Source organism: Antechinus flavipes, chromosome 2, assembly GCF_016432865.1.
Source record: "Antechinus flavipes isolate AdamAnt ecotype Samford, QLD, Australia chromosome 2, AdamAnt_v2, whole genome shotgun sequence".
NCBI classification, from domain to species: Eukaryota; Metazoa; Chordata; class Mammalia; order Dasyuromorphia; family Dasyuridae; genus Antechinus; species Antechinus flavipes.
In genome coordinates, this window is record NC_067399.1 from 41,068,549 (window position 1) to 41,082,813 (window position 14,265).

General features: G+C 35.9%; 1 protein-coding gene and 1 non-coding gene across 10 annotated transcripts in view; both read right to left on the reverse strand.

The window, feature by feature from the left end:
- The window catches only part of CNOT1 (CCR4-NOT transcription complex subunit 1), a 93,114-nt gene that overhangs the window by 26,428 nt on the left and 52,421 nt on the right, over window positions 1–14,265 (reverse strand). For 3 of the 9 annotated variants that reach the window (XM_051974585.1, XM_051974582.1, XM_051974578.1), the window contains 8 exons: window positions 10,602–10,752; window positions 9,263–9,464; window positions 7,873–8,019; window positions 6,237–6,361; window positions 5,643–5,929; window positions 4,963–5,041; window positions 740–976; window positions 509–649 (listed from right to left, as the gene is read on the reverse strand). In XM_051974585.1, coding sequence (XP_051830545.1) covers window positions 509–649; window positions 740–976; window positions 4,963–5,041; window positions 5,643–5,929; window positions 6,237–6,361; window positions 7,873–8,019; window positions 9,263–9,464; window positions 10,602–10,752 — 1,369 coding nt within the window. The remainder of the gene's footprint in view (window positions 1–508; window positions 650–739; window positions 977–4,962; window positions 5,042–5,642; window positions 5,930–6,236; window positions 6,362–7,872; window positions 8,020–9,262; window positions 9,465–10,601; window positions 10,753–14,265) is intronic. The other 6 variants (XM_051974586.1, XM_051974581.1, XM_051974583.1 and 3 more) reach the window with 3 other exon arrangements.
- Window positions 10,174–10,309, reverse strand: LOC127552666 (small nucleolar RNA SNORA50). The gene has a single exon (XR_007951521.1). It is a non-coding gene; the product is annotated as a small nucleolar RNA SNORA50 (small nucleolar RNA).

Here is a 14,265-nt window from a genome sequence, read left to right on the forward strand (position 1 = left end):
TCTCAGAGAAGGTGGTGATAGCTGCTGGGGATGAATTCTCTGTGCCTGAAATACAAAGTTTGAGATTGCAAGTTCTAGAAATATGCTTTAATTGAAATCTACTTCTTTGTAGGTAGACCTTGACAGACTTTGTTCATTAAGTTTTAAACCTCTGGCAGGCCAACACTAAAAATGACTACGAAGGGAAAAAAGTAATTGGAGTGCAATTCAAATCTTGCTTCTATTTCTTATTTTTGTGACCTTACACTCCTGATGAGCCTGTGTCTTATCCCATACAATATAAGACTCAAGGGCCTTTGCGATTCCTCATCAGTTTAAGAGTTAGGATTCTGTGACTTAAAATTTAAATATGCATCTCTTAGACTATTAAGCATTTTGTCTGAAAAAACAAATTTATAATATATCAGAACCAGGAACTGAAAGCATTCACACAAACCCCTTTCAAGAGATGGAAGTTATTAGGGGAAAATTTATGTTCACTATGGACGAAAAACCAATGTACACTCACTTTTTGTGTCATGTTTGACTGAGAAAGGTTGTTGAAGATAAAAGCAATTTTTTCCTGGACATTTTCTGGAGGCTCCACAATTCTCTCAGTTTGGTCCGTAGCCACCAGCAGGGTATCAATATTTGTAGTATTAATAGACGGCTAGAAGGCAAAGTACACAAAAGTTCCAAGAAAATTCATGTTCACAAAGTAACTATTTCGCAGATTAACTAAGAAAAAAATTTCACTTACTGGCACATCTTTTTTAAAGCTGACTCCTGTGGGCCTGGTGATTGTGATGGTTTTAGCCACAGTAGTAGTGGTTGAGGTGGTTACAATAGTGCTGACTTGACCAGCAAGAGGAGCTTTTGCTGGAACCTGGGCCTGGGCCTGGGCCTGGGCCTGAGCAAGTGCAATACTTCCAGGGGTAGTAATGGAACCCTGCATTTTCACAGGAGGGTCTCTAGATTGCTGTCCATATTCGATGTACTTCAAAAAAAAACAAATAATTTTTTTTAAAAAAAGGAATAAGAATTCATTAGTTTGGGAAATATGAGAGTGAAAAGGAAAAGAGGAATATTGTTCAACACCTCTCAAATTAGCTCAGTCATATACGCTGGTGAAGACCCTCTTCATCTATTCGTTGGATCTGTCCACACTCCAATCCATCCTCTAGTCAGGGTTTTCCCTAAAGTTCTAGTCTGATAGTGTCACCCTTCCTCACCACAATAAATAAAACCCAGTGGGGCTCCTAAGACCAGCAAGATCAAATACAAGTTGCTCTGGATAACCTGGTTCTCCCCACCTTTCTGTACTTCTCTCTTCCCTCAGCATGGTGTCAGCCTGGCTGTTCCTTCCACCTTCTGACGCTGTCTGTTCCTCCTTCTAGGAGCCCTCTTCTTGTCTCCGTCTACCGACTTCCTTGGTTTCTGTTCAGTCTAAGCTAAGACCCAACCTCTCCACTTTCTGTCAGCCCTACAATTTAGCCTTTATACATCTTGTTTGTACTTAATTGTTTGCAGTTGCCTCTCCTGGCACCCGGGCAGAGTCAGCACTAAATAGGTATCTTTATTCTACCCCCTTCACTTCTGGAACCATCTGAATGCATTCAGAACATAATCCTTCCTTCACATCATAATTTCCTTCCCTCTATTGAGGCTAACTTACATTGCTAGGAAAGAGGGGAATGAAAAGCTCTCCCCAAACTCCAGGAATTAAGTGTAACGACATAGAATACACTTTTGAATCTGATTATCCTTTTTTCTTACTAAACAGAGACCAACACTAAAACTTTTAGCAAAGTGGCAACCTAATCAAAATGTTTAGTCATTAAGATCTCTTTTTTAAAAACCTGACATCCAGCCAAAATGGGATTAATCACACAGCAATCCTGGTACTAGAGAACAAACAATGAGAAGTGCACAAACCACACACATATCTCCAGAAGTGGACGATCCCTGCCAGAGAGTATTTCCCATATTGTTAGACAGTCCTCTTGTTCACAGTTCATTGAACTGCTTTCTTTGTTATGAGGGAAAGGTCAATGCTGAGGGGGCAAGGCCGACATAAAAGAGACCAGAGACTGATAGCATTTTAACCCCACTTTAACATGGTCTCACACTGGACCCTAACCCCACAGAGTGCTTGTGAGACAGGCAAGCCAGCCAAGCATAGCTGCGTCACCATCAAAATCATTGTCCGTAGGTTTTTCTTGGCAAAGACAGTGGAGTGGTTGGTTTGCCATTTCCTTCTCCAGTTCAATTTTACAGATAAGAGAACTGAGGCAAACAGAGCTAAATGACTTGCCCAGGGTCACAAAACTGGTGAGTGTCTGAAGGGATTTGCAATCAAGATCTCCTGACTCCAGAGCCAGGGCACTATCCCCTGAACCACCCAGCTTCCTCCAAGTATAATCATTTTGGAGCAAATGAGGTAAATAACGTTTCTGGTTTTCAGAATGTGGGACATTTAAAGAACACATGAAGTAAAAGAAAATATGTGAGTTCAACATAGCGTTTTCACTCTTTTTGCTGTTGTTTACTTGCATTTTATTTTCTTTCAATTTGTTCCCCCAAGTTTGATTTGATTTTTCTTGTACAGCAAAATATTTAACATATACTTCTACCATGTTTAACAAATACTGGACTACTTACCATCTGGGGAAGGGGCAGGGGAAAAAGTGGAACATAAGGTTTTACAAGGATTAATGTCAAAGAATTATCTATGCATATCTTTTGAAAAATAAAAAGCTTTAATGAAAAAAAAATTTTAATATGTCAAAAAAAAAAAAGAAAGAAAAAAGAAAATGTGAGTTTAGAAAATAGCTCACACTTGGAACAAAGGAATAATATAGTAGTGACTTTAATTATTCAAATGCTGCTAGAAAAATCTTTGCTAAAAAGCAAATCAGCCAATCCTTGCATGACCTGAACTAATTCAAATTCCACTTTTCAATGAAGCTATCAAAGCAGCTCTCTTAGAATCAAAAGGCAAAGGGAAAACAGAAAATCCATCAGTCACCTTTTGAAATTCAAAATGAAAACTTGCAGAAACATCATAGCCAAAATCTAGCACTTCCAAGTCAAAAGAAAAATATTGTGAACAACTGAAAAGAAAAATTCAAGTGCCAAGGAACCAGTCAGGATATAGCAAAAACACACATGATGGGAAGAGTTTTGGGAAATGATATTCTAAAAGCAAAAAAAGGTAAGATTACTACCAAAAATAACTTACTCATCAAAAGCAAGTAAGACTTTGGGAGTAGGTATGATTAAATTAGAACTTTAATGAAAAGGATGATGACATCAATGAATTTCTGATAAAAAGAACAAAGCTCAAATGAAACTGAAATACAAACACTGTATTCAAAAGAAACATAAAAAAGAAATACAAATAAGCAATCATAAACAGATACAAAAAAGGCTGAAATGTTTAAATTCTAATAGGGGAGAAAATACAAATGTTCCCTTAGAACTTTTAAGGTTGTCAAGAATCATAAAGGGAGATTAAACAAATGAGCCTCAGAATGGTTTTTCTATATTTTGATAATCGTTTTTAAAGGGAGGAAAAAAAGTATAACTTTGGGTTAGATTAAGAAAATCCCAGCTCCCAAGAGTAAAAAGGTATTGATCTCTTGGTACTCTATCCTGGTCACATGACCTGAAATATTTGTTTTTAAGGGATGGGAGGAGAAAGAAACTGACACAAAGGAAAGCACTTATACAATAGCACATGGTAGGCTAAATCTTAAGTGTCTTACAAATGTTATCTCATTAAATCCTCAAAATCACAACATGAAATAGGTGCTATTACTGTCCTCACTTAGGTTAAATCACTTGCCAAAGGTGACAAACCTATTAAAAGTCTGATGCTGGATCAGAACCCACCCCCTCCTTACTGTGCACGTGCCAACACCCTCAGCTGTCTCAAAAGACACTGAGGAAATGGAGAATACCCAGAAAAGTGTCCTGGAGAGAGTCAAGGCTTTTGACCCTAAATCATAAGAGAATTGGTTTAAGGTTGAGCCTTAAGAAAAAGAAGGTGGGGGCTCTTTTGAATGACAATCCCACACAAAGACACAACTAGGAAAAATGCTAAGAAGCTACACAAATGTAAATTCAGGCATGATGTCAGCGACCCCAGGTCATGAAGGCTGTCCAAAAGAGAAATGAGTGGCTGACCTTCAGAGCTGACAACCCTTCTTCCTGGAAAGTCGCTGGCAGCTTCTCTGGGGAGCCCTTTCACCAGAGTTGGACCTGATGCTTCCAAGCTCTCTGTCTACTCTTAGATCAATTCCAATGAGGAAAAGAAAAGGGATAAGTTGGCCATTGCCCCAAACTGGTGGTAGAGAAGTCCAAGAGAATTAACTTCTCTAGACAAATTAATGAATGGGACGCAGTTGTCAGCTAGAAATTTGTGCGTAATGCTTGTGAGAGATCAGGGCTCAAGATGTACATCTGAAAATTCATATGCATATAGGTGATAACTGAATGTAATAGGAACATATAAGATCACCATGAACAAGAGTGGAGAAAAGTGACAAAAGGCATAAAATAATCCATTTACAAAATGGATCACATGACTGAATTCTATGAGATTCAATAAATTAGATACTAGTCTATGCTTTTAATTAGCAGGACTAATGACTCCCCACTTCCCAATAAAATTGCAAAAAATGTAAATATACTCCTGGAGGAAAAAAGATTATAACACATTTACAATTAACTGGAAAGAAACAAAATTACAAAGTGAATGACAAATAAACTAAAAGATCAACAGATCATGTCAATGTGAAATGTTTATCCAATCTTTCAGAATGTTAAAACCTGAGGAAAATATTCATTAGCAGTTTAACAATGAATATTGGTTAAAAATTGTTTATGCTGTGACCTAATACAAAAAGTGCTCTCAAAATCGAAGCAGTGAAGCCCTTTAAAATAATTTTTGTCTGTTTGACCATCAAGCAGCACACTTACCTCCTGCAGATGATGAGGAAACCGCATAAAGTGACTAATGGAGGCCAAGTGCTGACAGTACTGGGGATAGTCCTTCAATCTAGCAAAGAAAAAGAGTCATCTCATTGAAGGACATAAGGAGCAGGAAAGAAAAGACTTCTATTGATACAATGACCACAGTCTTGGGCCCTAATCTTACCCCACCCCCTCCCCCCCAAAAAAACCAACACACACCAAGTAAGCAACTCAAGAGTTCTTATTAATAAAAATCATTATAATCATAAATAAACAGTAACAACTCCCCAAAATATTATTAAAATTTAATATTTAATTTCAATTGGTTAGAGATTATTTATAATCTTGACTTATACCAATCTTGGATAGGAATAGGCACTGAAATGAATATATTCAAAATAGCATCATGCCAGGATGGCATCTGGGTTTTTTGACCTATATCTATGCTTCCATCATGGTATAAAAACTTCTCATGAGGCAAATCAGCCACTTCTTAATAACTTACTGTGAGGAGACATCCAAAAAAATTCTGTGACTTGTTCATAAATTTACAAAGAGTATTTGTCTAAGGCAGAACTTGAATCTCAGGTCTTCCTGAACAATTTTCTTCCTAGAAAGCATGCTATGTATTCTCTAAAACAACCTTAAGAGGAGGGTGAACATTCCAAAAGAACAAGAACACTTACCTATTTTTAAATCTATCTAGTGCAGCAATCCCAAAAAAATACATTTTGGATTCATAAGGCTTGCGTAAGGCTTCAAGAACATAGCGCAGGGCCAGGCCAAGTGCCATGTAAGTAACCAGTCCTTTTTCTATGATCCCACCAAACAGGCAGGCTGTTATGTGCAGCTCTTTATCAGGGTACTGGGGGAAAAACCGATATTCTTCAAACAAATTCCTCAGCATACAATTAAACACCTCTCGTTCCCTTTTAATATTGGAGTCCTTAAACCTCTGTAACATTTCTAATACCTGCAAAAAGAAAAAAAATGTTGAGCTCTGAAGATTTACTCAATTAATTCACACTTTTTTGCAACAAGAAATACTGAAGCCAAGAAACAATATAAGGTGACAATCTGTACTGCAGTAATGAATGTTGCTCAGAATTTTAAACCAAGTTTGAGACAAGAGAAAACAAAAAAAGCAACCAAAATGACTAAGATATATAACAAAAGAATTAAGTGTAAGCTACTAGTTTAGAACTACTAAAATGATGTGAGATATTACTGGGTTTGTTGGTCCTATTCCATCAGCTGTACAAATCATTTTGGGTACTTACCTCATCAACAGACATGGTTGGATGCGGTGGATGATTATAGATGCGCTGAAAGTAGCTGTTTGCTTCATCATCGATCTCTTTACTAAAGTGCTGGTTTGCTTCTGGCCACACCTGAGACACGTCCGCTATTGAGAAATGAAAAGTAACTCCTGGGCATGTGATTCTCCTACCTTTTCTTCTCCCGCATCCCTTACCAATCCTTAAACACCAAAAAAGATTTAAAAACTTAGATAAAAGAATGGACCAATATGAAACTAAACTGAAGAATTATGTGTTTATGTTAATATAAACACAATGACAGCAATATAAAACTTATGCTATTCAAGAGAATAGTCAAATATTTCTCCTGAAAAGATCTATTCCAAATCCTTTTCCTCTCATAACCAGCTTTTTAAAAAATTTGTTTTTTGCTGAGTCAATTGGGGTTAAGTGACTTATCCAGGGTCACACCACCAGGAAGTGTTAAGTGTCTGAGACCAGATTTGAACTCGGGTCCTCCTGACTTCAGGGCTGGTGCTCCATCCACTGAGCCACTTAACTGCCCCGCATAGTCAGATTTTTTTCATGAGCACATTTTACATTCTATTATTGGGTCACTAGGTTTCACACTCATAAGTTACTTACCCTTAAGCCTAACCTACAACTTTATATTAAAGTTATCCTCTGGTGCCTTAAAGCAGGGACTGATGAATTCAAATGATCTACTCTCTAAGTAAGACAAAGCTGGATAATAAGCTGGCATGCCCAAACACACGGACATGTAGACATCTTTCACACCAGCCTCCAGGGTGACCAGCTGATGCAAAGCACTACTCACACAAAATCACTATTACTTTTCAGCCTAAAAAGGCAAGGGGTCATTCACACCTTGTAATGTGTGACTTGTCCACCTTCCAGAAGACTTAGTTTTAAGAAGGTAGCACAAAGATAAGTGGGGAAAAAAATGCATTATATTTAGTTAATGAAACAGTATATTTCAAAAACAATTAAAATTGGGTACATCAAACTCCCAAGCAACAAAACAATTACTAATTAAAATCTTAAAGACTACTTTTTGCACCTAAAGTTGAAAGGAAATCTACTGAACTTTGCCAAGCAAGTCAATATAAGAGCTAACATTAGCAATGCCCTTTCTCTCCTCATCACAACCCTTAGCGATAGCTGCCATTATAATCTTCATTTTACAGATAGACAGACTAAGAAAGATTTTGAGACTTGCTCAGGGTCACACCACTAGTAAATCCTTATCTGTGGCAGGATCTGAACTCATATCTTTCTGACTTTTCACTAGGCCACTCAGTGGTCTAAGTTCAAACTTAATAAAGAAAACCCCCAGTCCTAGCCATCACTCATCTATTCCTAAAATTTACTTTGAGTGGTTATGCTCTAAATCTCAATAACCTTAATCAATAAATTTTTACTTTTAGAAAATTTAAAGAATGCAATAGAGAACTACATTACCAACATATACCCCAACCATGTCATAAGCCCTAATATCCTCCCCCTCTGAAGCACTATCAATTAACAACTATTTTGTTACGAAATATCTAGGTCCAATAAAATTGACCCAACCTCCCAAGTGCCACTTGACTAAGGTCCAGTCATATTCACAGCCACAGACAACACTACCACTTACGAGGTTTCATCTTACTCTGCTGGAATGTAGGTTGGTTCAGTCCGGAGGTGCCCAGCTTCCTCTGCACAAATGGATCATTATTCACTGCAGGGAGTCCCAGAGCCGCAGTTCCTATGCCAGTCAAGCTACCTGTGCCAAGACCACCTACTGAAAAGAAAGCATATGGTTAGATGAATAGATGAGTATGTTTTTAAGTATATTCACCTTTTTCAAATGTAAAACTACATTGTGTTCTTAAAGCACAAGTACATTTTTCTTCAAACTTAGGTGTAAGAAGTTCAGAGGTGCATTTTTTAAACTTAGAACAACACAGATCTCCATCACTCCCCAAAAACCAAAAGCAAAGCTATATTGTATTATGGTTTAAGAAAGATGTTCACCATGCTGCCTTCCAAGGCTATTTAAACAACATAAGTACACACAGACACAAGGGAAGTGAGTGGTGAGGAGGGAGAAAAAAAAGAGCATGGTGATGGCTAAGATAGTTAAGAAAAGGCTCTGAAATTTTAAGTCTATCAAAAGTTTTATGTATCCATTTACAGCTAACTGTGGTAAAAAGTATAATAGTCTAAATGCAATTTGTGCCAGAAAGCTTTCCAGTTATTCCAGTAGTTTTTGGCAGAGTTGTTTCTCCTCAAGTAATTTATAGTTTCAGACGTAAGAGAAAAGCATGTTCTCGAAATTAATTCTTTCGTATTCTTCCTCATTCAGTCTGCTCCATTATTTTTCAAAGTACCAAGCAGTTCTGACAATTACTACTTTATGGTATAACTTGACAACTCACTTGTCATTCCCTTTCATTCCTTTTTCAATAGTTCCCTTGAGATTCTAGACCTTTTGTTTATCCGAGAAATAAGAAGATAAATATACACAGATTCATATGTGTCTATATATGTACATGGATATGCACATGTGCGTGCATGTGCGCACGCACACACACACACACCCTTCAATGTCAAGGCACACACTGGGAAGAGAAAGAATTACAGATAAGTTTGTAAAATCTTAATATGTATAACTGGACTGTTACTGATGGATTAATAATAGATCAACACCCTGCACTGATCGTATACCCCTTCAAATTGAAATGAAATTTTTGTTTCAATCAACCTTCAAGGGAAAATAACAATTCAAATGCCATGTGAACTTCACAAATTAAAAATTACACTAATTATATTAGTCATTTACTCTCTAATGAAAATATGGCCACCCTGACTTTCGAGAGGTTAATCTGAATTGTTACTTTTTTAAAAGTTTCTTTCTTACATTAGAAAATTTCTTATAATCTTAAGTTATCAAGTCTACTTAGTTTATATACCATAGTAATTCCACATGATCATGACTCTGACCATCCACTAATAACACATAGTTTTTACAAGTATTTCCATACCTGGAAGCTGTGAAGAGAGTCCTCCAATGCCACTGAAAGCTGTAGTCTGATTTGGAGTGGAAAGGGGTGGAAAGGCTTTTGCTGGTGACTGAGGGGTACTGAAAGCAGAACCCAAATTTGGAGGAAAACCCTGCATACTTTGGGTGTGTGGGGCAGCTGAACCTCCTATACTAAGAGATGCCATTCCAGCAAGGGGGTCAATCTAAAAAAGACAAAAGAATATCACTAGGGGCTTCAGCCAAGAGAGTTAACAAACTGACAGTGTAAATTAAAGCAAACTTTTCCAAAACTTTTTAAAATTGTTTTTAATTATTCTAAAACTAGAATCAGCAGCCACATTTTTAATACTATTAAAGTCTGTATTTTCTAAAGTAGAGACTCTGAGGCATTTATTTTAGAAAAGATTTGCCAAATTCCAGAACCATAAAGCACATAGAGTATCAAACTGACCACACACCAAAACTATTTCACCTAATAAATTTAACATCAAGAAATTAAAAAAAAAAATCTATTATCTTTGAGAGCTCATTTGGCCTCTTAAAGTTACATGCCAGAAGATAAATTGTGCAGGAGTTAATGAGTTACAGATTCCTTTGCTGATAAAAGTAAAGCTCATTCAAGAATCTCATTCAAAAGCACAACAAATTTAGTAAAAATTTGGAGGTCTTGATTAACATACTGGTATATATTATTTTGTAAAAATTATTTTAGAATATCTATAAGAAAATTTTCCACGAGGACAGGTTTTTGATTATCATACTATTCTATACCTTCCTTCTGAATTTAAGAGTTTGATAACTCATGTCATTCATTCAAGAAAAATTTCCTCAATCCCCATCTCCCCAATATAGCTGAGAGAAGAAGTAAATTGCTCTCAGAGGAGAAGGGTATTCAGTGGCAAGGAGTAACTTAAATGTACCTTGTTTTTAAAAGAGCAGTTCAGTTGAAACCTGAAGAGCCCCAGTTATAACAAGTCCTTATGCTCTAGCACTGTTGCTTGGCCTGAGAAGCTACAAACAAGACATATCAGGTTCAAAGGCAGTGCTTATTCATTGCTCAAGAGTCTAAGCAGTTTTCTTATTTTAAAAAGAAATCTTTATCCATTTATCTAAAAAATAACCTCAAAGATTTGCAGTCCCTAAGATTTAAAATAATGCTTAACCATATTGCCATACAGATCTACTTTTAAATTTATTTCACATGCAATTAAGTTAAATTCTGCCCTCACCCCCCACCCCCCCCATTAATGTGTTACTGTAAAAATTCACTTTATTTAATCAATACGGATGGCAAAAAGAGTACCTTCACTGATGGTAGTATATTATCAAAACTTATATACCTGTACAGGAGAAATGGCATCTAAGCTGCTTGCACTAGGGGGACGTCCCTTTGGCATAACTCCTGGTGGTGGCTGTCGAGCCTTATTCATAACATTACTGCAATTGGCAACCATGGTCAGGATAGTCTCTGACAACTCTTGAGAAACACTCCTGAAAAAGAAAGAATAAAGTCAAATATATCACATTAATAAATATACCATATAATATTCTTAACATATCCCTATATATGATTTCCTGAAAATGTCAACTTATAGATTTCTGGTGTGGGTCTCTTTACCTATGACATAGTACAATGGGATTTATATTAAAAAAATTAAATTAAGTCATAGTCATTATTTTTTTTTTCAGGTATCAAATTACCAACCTTTTAAAATTAAAGACAATGGAGCCAAAAAGTCTGAAGTAATCCTAGTTCCATCTCTACCACTTTGTCAAAATGTGTATAATTTTTGCAGCAATACACAAACATATTCTACACCTATGTATGACACCACAACAAAAACCATTCAAATATTAACTGATGAGTTTATAATAGATTCTATGTAAGGGTCTCTCAGCCCTATATTAAGCAAGTACTTTCCCCCACCATTCGGAGAACAGATGAAGAAAGAGGAGAAACACCAATACTTAAAAGCTGTGCCCTTTTCCATTTACTTTGTTCTTTAAGCATTTACAAGAAACCATTCTTTACTTTATCCTATCTCAGAACGGTAATCCCCTCATGGAAAGGAAGAGAAGTTATCACAAAACTGATTTTCAGTTGAAAACTAATTTCAAAGACAAATGTGAATGAGTCTATGAAAAGCTTTTCTTTATAATACCAACTGAGGAATGACAGTTTAAAAATCTAAGATCTGTTTTTAACAATCCTTTGAGCTAAAAACATAATACAAATTAACAGGTAGGAGATGAAGCATAAAGGAAAAAATAAAATGAATCTACCAATTACATTTACAAAGCCCAGGTTTTCTAAAGAGATAAGTGGTCAAAACATTGGTTAGTGGAAAATATAACCATTGGTGGGAACAAAACCCGGCAAACTTTTAGTTATAGTAACAATGATTATTATTAGTTTTATGAGAGCAATTGTTCTCCATTATGGCAATAGAAAAAGTTGAATTTCTAGATGTTTGAAGGGAAAAGTAGTTGGAAATTATTCAAAACATTTAAAAACAGTCATTTTCTCACAAAACAGTGATGGCATGATAAGTTAGCTATAGTCATATGGTAAATAGAATACCAAATGGAGGGAACTATGAACCAACCAAAGCAACAAAGCAATAAAATATAAACAAGTTCAAGATCACAACTGTTTTAGAAACAATTTACAATACTAGATTAGAAGAGAAACATATATGTATATAACGATGACAGCAGAATACAGATATTTTTGAGAAGAACAAAAGTCTATCAGGCCCATATCTATCAAAGTCTACAGCTACTTTATAAGTTATCTCATCCTCCAGCTTAACAATAGGACAGGTTGTCCAAGGAGAAAAAAAACTTCCCACTACAAAAATTATTTTTTACTGAGTGCCTAGCAGTGATCACTGAATTGGACTACATAAACAAGTTATTAAATTCTCATGAGCTATAAGGAGTCTTTTTTCCTTTACTCAAACAAACACAAAACTTACATATATTTTTTTAATTTCTTTCTCTTCCTTAATATAATCCATGGAATAGATACAGATTTAAGTATTGCAAAATCAAAAGATTAAAGTGTTACTATATCCCTTGACTCCTATACAAAGTAGTAACTTAACTGTTCTCTTTGTTCTTTCACTGTCATACTAGTTACTTCTGGTATATCAAATGTCCCACATTTTTTTTCTTTAAAGTCCATCGACTGTAGATTATTTTGTAGTCAATATGTGATCTCAATAACTTCTAAAATAGAATTTCCTCTCACTACCCTTCTCTAAATTCAATTTAATTTTACATTTTCAACCATTATAGTTACTCCTGAAAAGGTCCTGGACAACACATGAAGAAACATGATTCCATTCAGGTAATTATAAATATTTTAAATTTAAGCTTGTCTTTTTGTTGGTCCTAAAAAAAAAATTTTATGTCTATAATAAAGAAAAAGTGTGACAACTGTTATATGACTAAAACAAATTCAAATATCTGTGATTCAGTTAGCTGATGTTAGCCATCTGAATCTCCAAAAGCCACTTCAGTCTAAGGTAAATAGTTCAAATAACATAAACAATTTGAGAATATAAACAAAAATAAACTGAAGAGCACATTATTATAATATATGAATGAGAAAAAATGCAATCCTCCCTTTTCTGGAGAACTGGGATTTGTTAGCTGTGGTCGCCACCCTGAGGAGTTTGTCCAATTCTTTTTTTCCCATTTTCTTATTCTTAGTTATAAAAGATGATAGCTCCCTGGGGAAAAAAAGGTTATGAGGAAAATATACTGGAGACCTGAAAGTTTTACTGAAGCTTTAAGCTTTATTAGCTTAAATAGCTATTATTAAAATAGCTTTAAGGATTATTAAAACTTAAAATTACATGGACTTTTGAGATACTTTCATTTCCAAATTCATTGTTAATCATTAAAAGAAAAAATCGCAACAACATAAAAAGGAGCCTCTACGTATATTTTAAAAGGGAGTGAAGCCAAGATGCCCAAGCACCAAGAAAACATATAAAAAGCTTCTCTCTACAAATTCCCTCCAGAGACATCTAGAAATGCATCAGGCTTTAGCTTGATAAGGAAATCCAAGAAAAAGTCACAATAAGGTAGTGTCCCAGTCCAGAGCCTGAAAGAAGATGCAGCACAGGGTAACTGTCTTGGAGCTCCTTCCACAAGTTCATGTGGGGAAAATGTATACTTCCTGGCAGCCTCACTACCCATCAAAGACCACAGATGCCGAGTGGGCTAAGAGAGGATTGAGCTCTCATGCTCAATCGGACTGACACTCCTGGGCAAAGAGCAATCTAGACTTTTATGTGTTTGTGCTGAGTAAGAAGCAAGTCTAAATACTAGCCACAGCCATGGGCTCACTCAATGGGAAAGGGGGTGGTAATTTCAGCTCCAGTTTCTAGTTCATCTTAAGTGGAATAACCAAGGTAGAAATCCCAAACCAAAAGGGTGCCTGCAGCTCATTTACTCTGAACTGTAGAAGCAAGAACAGGCCAAACAGTCCCTCCAGAAGTGTGCAAAATCTGATTCAAACATAAAGTCTGAAATCAGAAATTAGGCTGGAAAAACAAGCAAACAACCCCCCAAAAAAGAAGAAGAAAAATCTCATTATAAAAAGCTATTACTATGAAGGACACACCAGAAGAAAAATCTCATCATAAAAAGCTATTACCATGAAGGACACACAAGACACAACCCCAAAAGAGAATGACTCCAAAACACAAGCAAAGGCTCAAAGAAAAACATAGTTGGGGCACAAATCCAACTAGAATTCCTGGAAGAGACAAAGCAAGAGCTAAGAAACAATTTTAAAATGTTTATAAAAACAAAATGGGAGTACTATAGGGGAAAAAAAAAGATAGGAAAAGCTGTGGAAATAAGAATCAGAATTAGAAAGATACAAGAGGTACAAAATCTGGCCTAAGTAACAAACTCCTTGAAAATTAGGATGGGCCAAATAGAAGCTAATGACTTTATATGACAACAAGAAATATTAAGACTTCAATA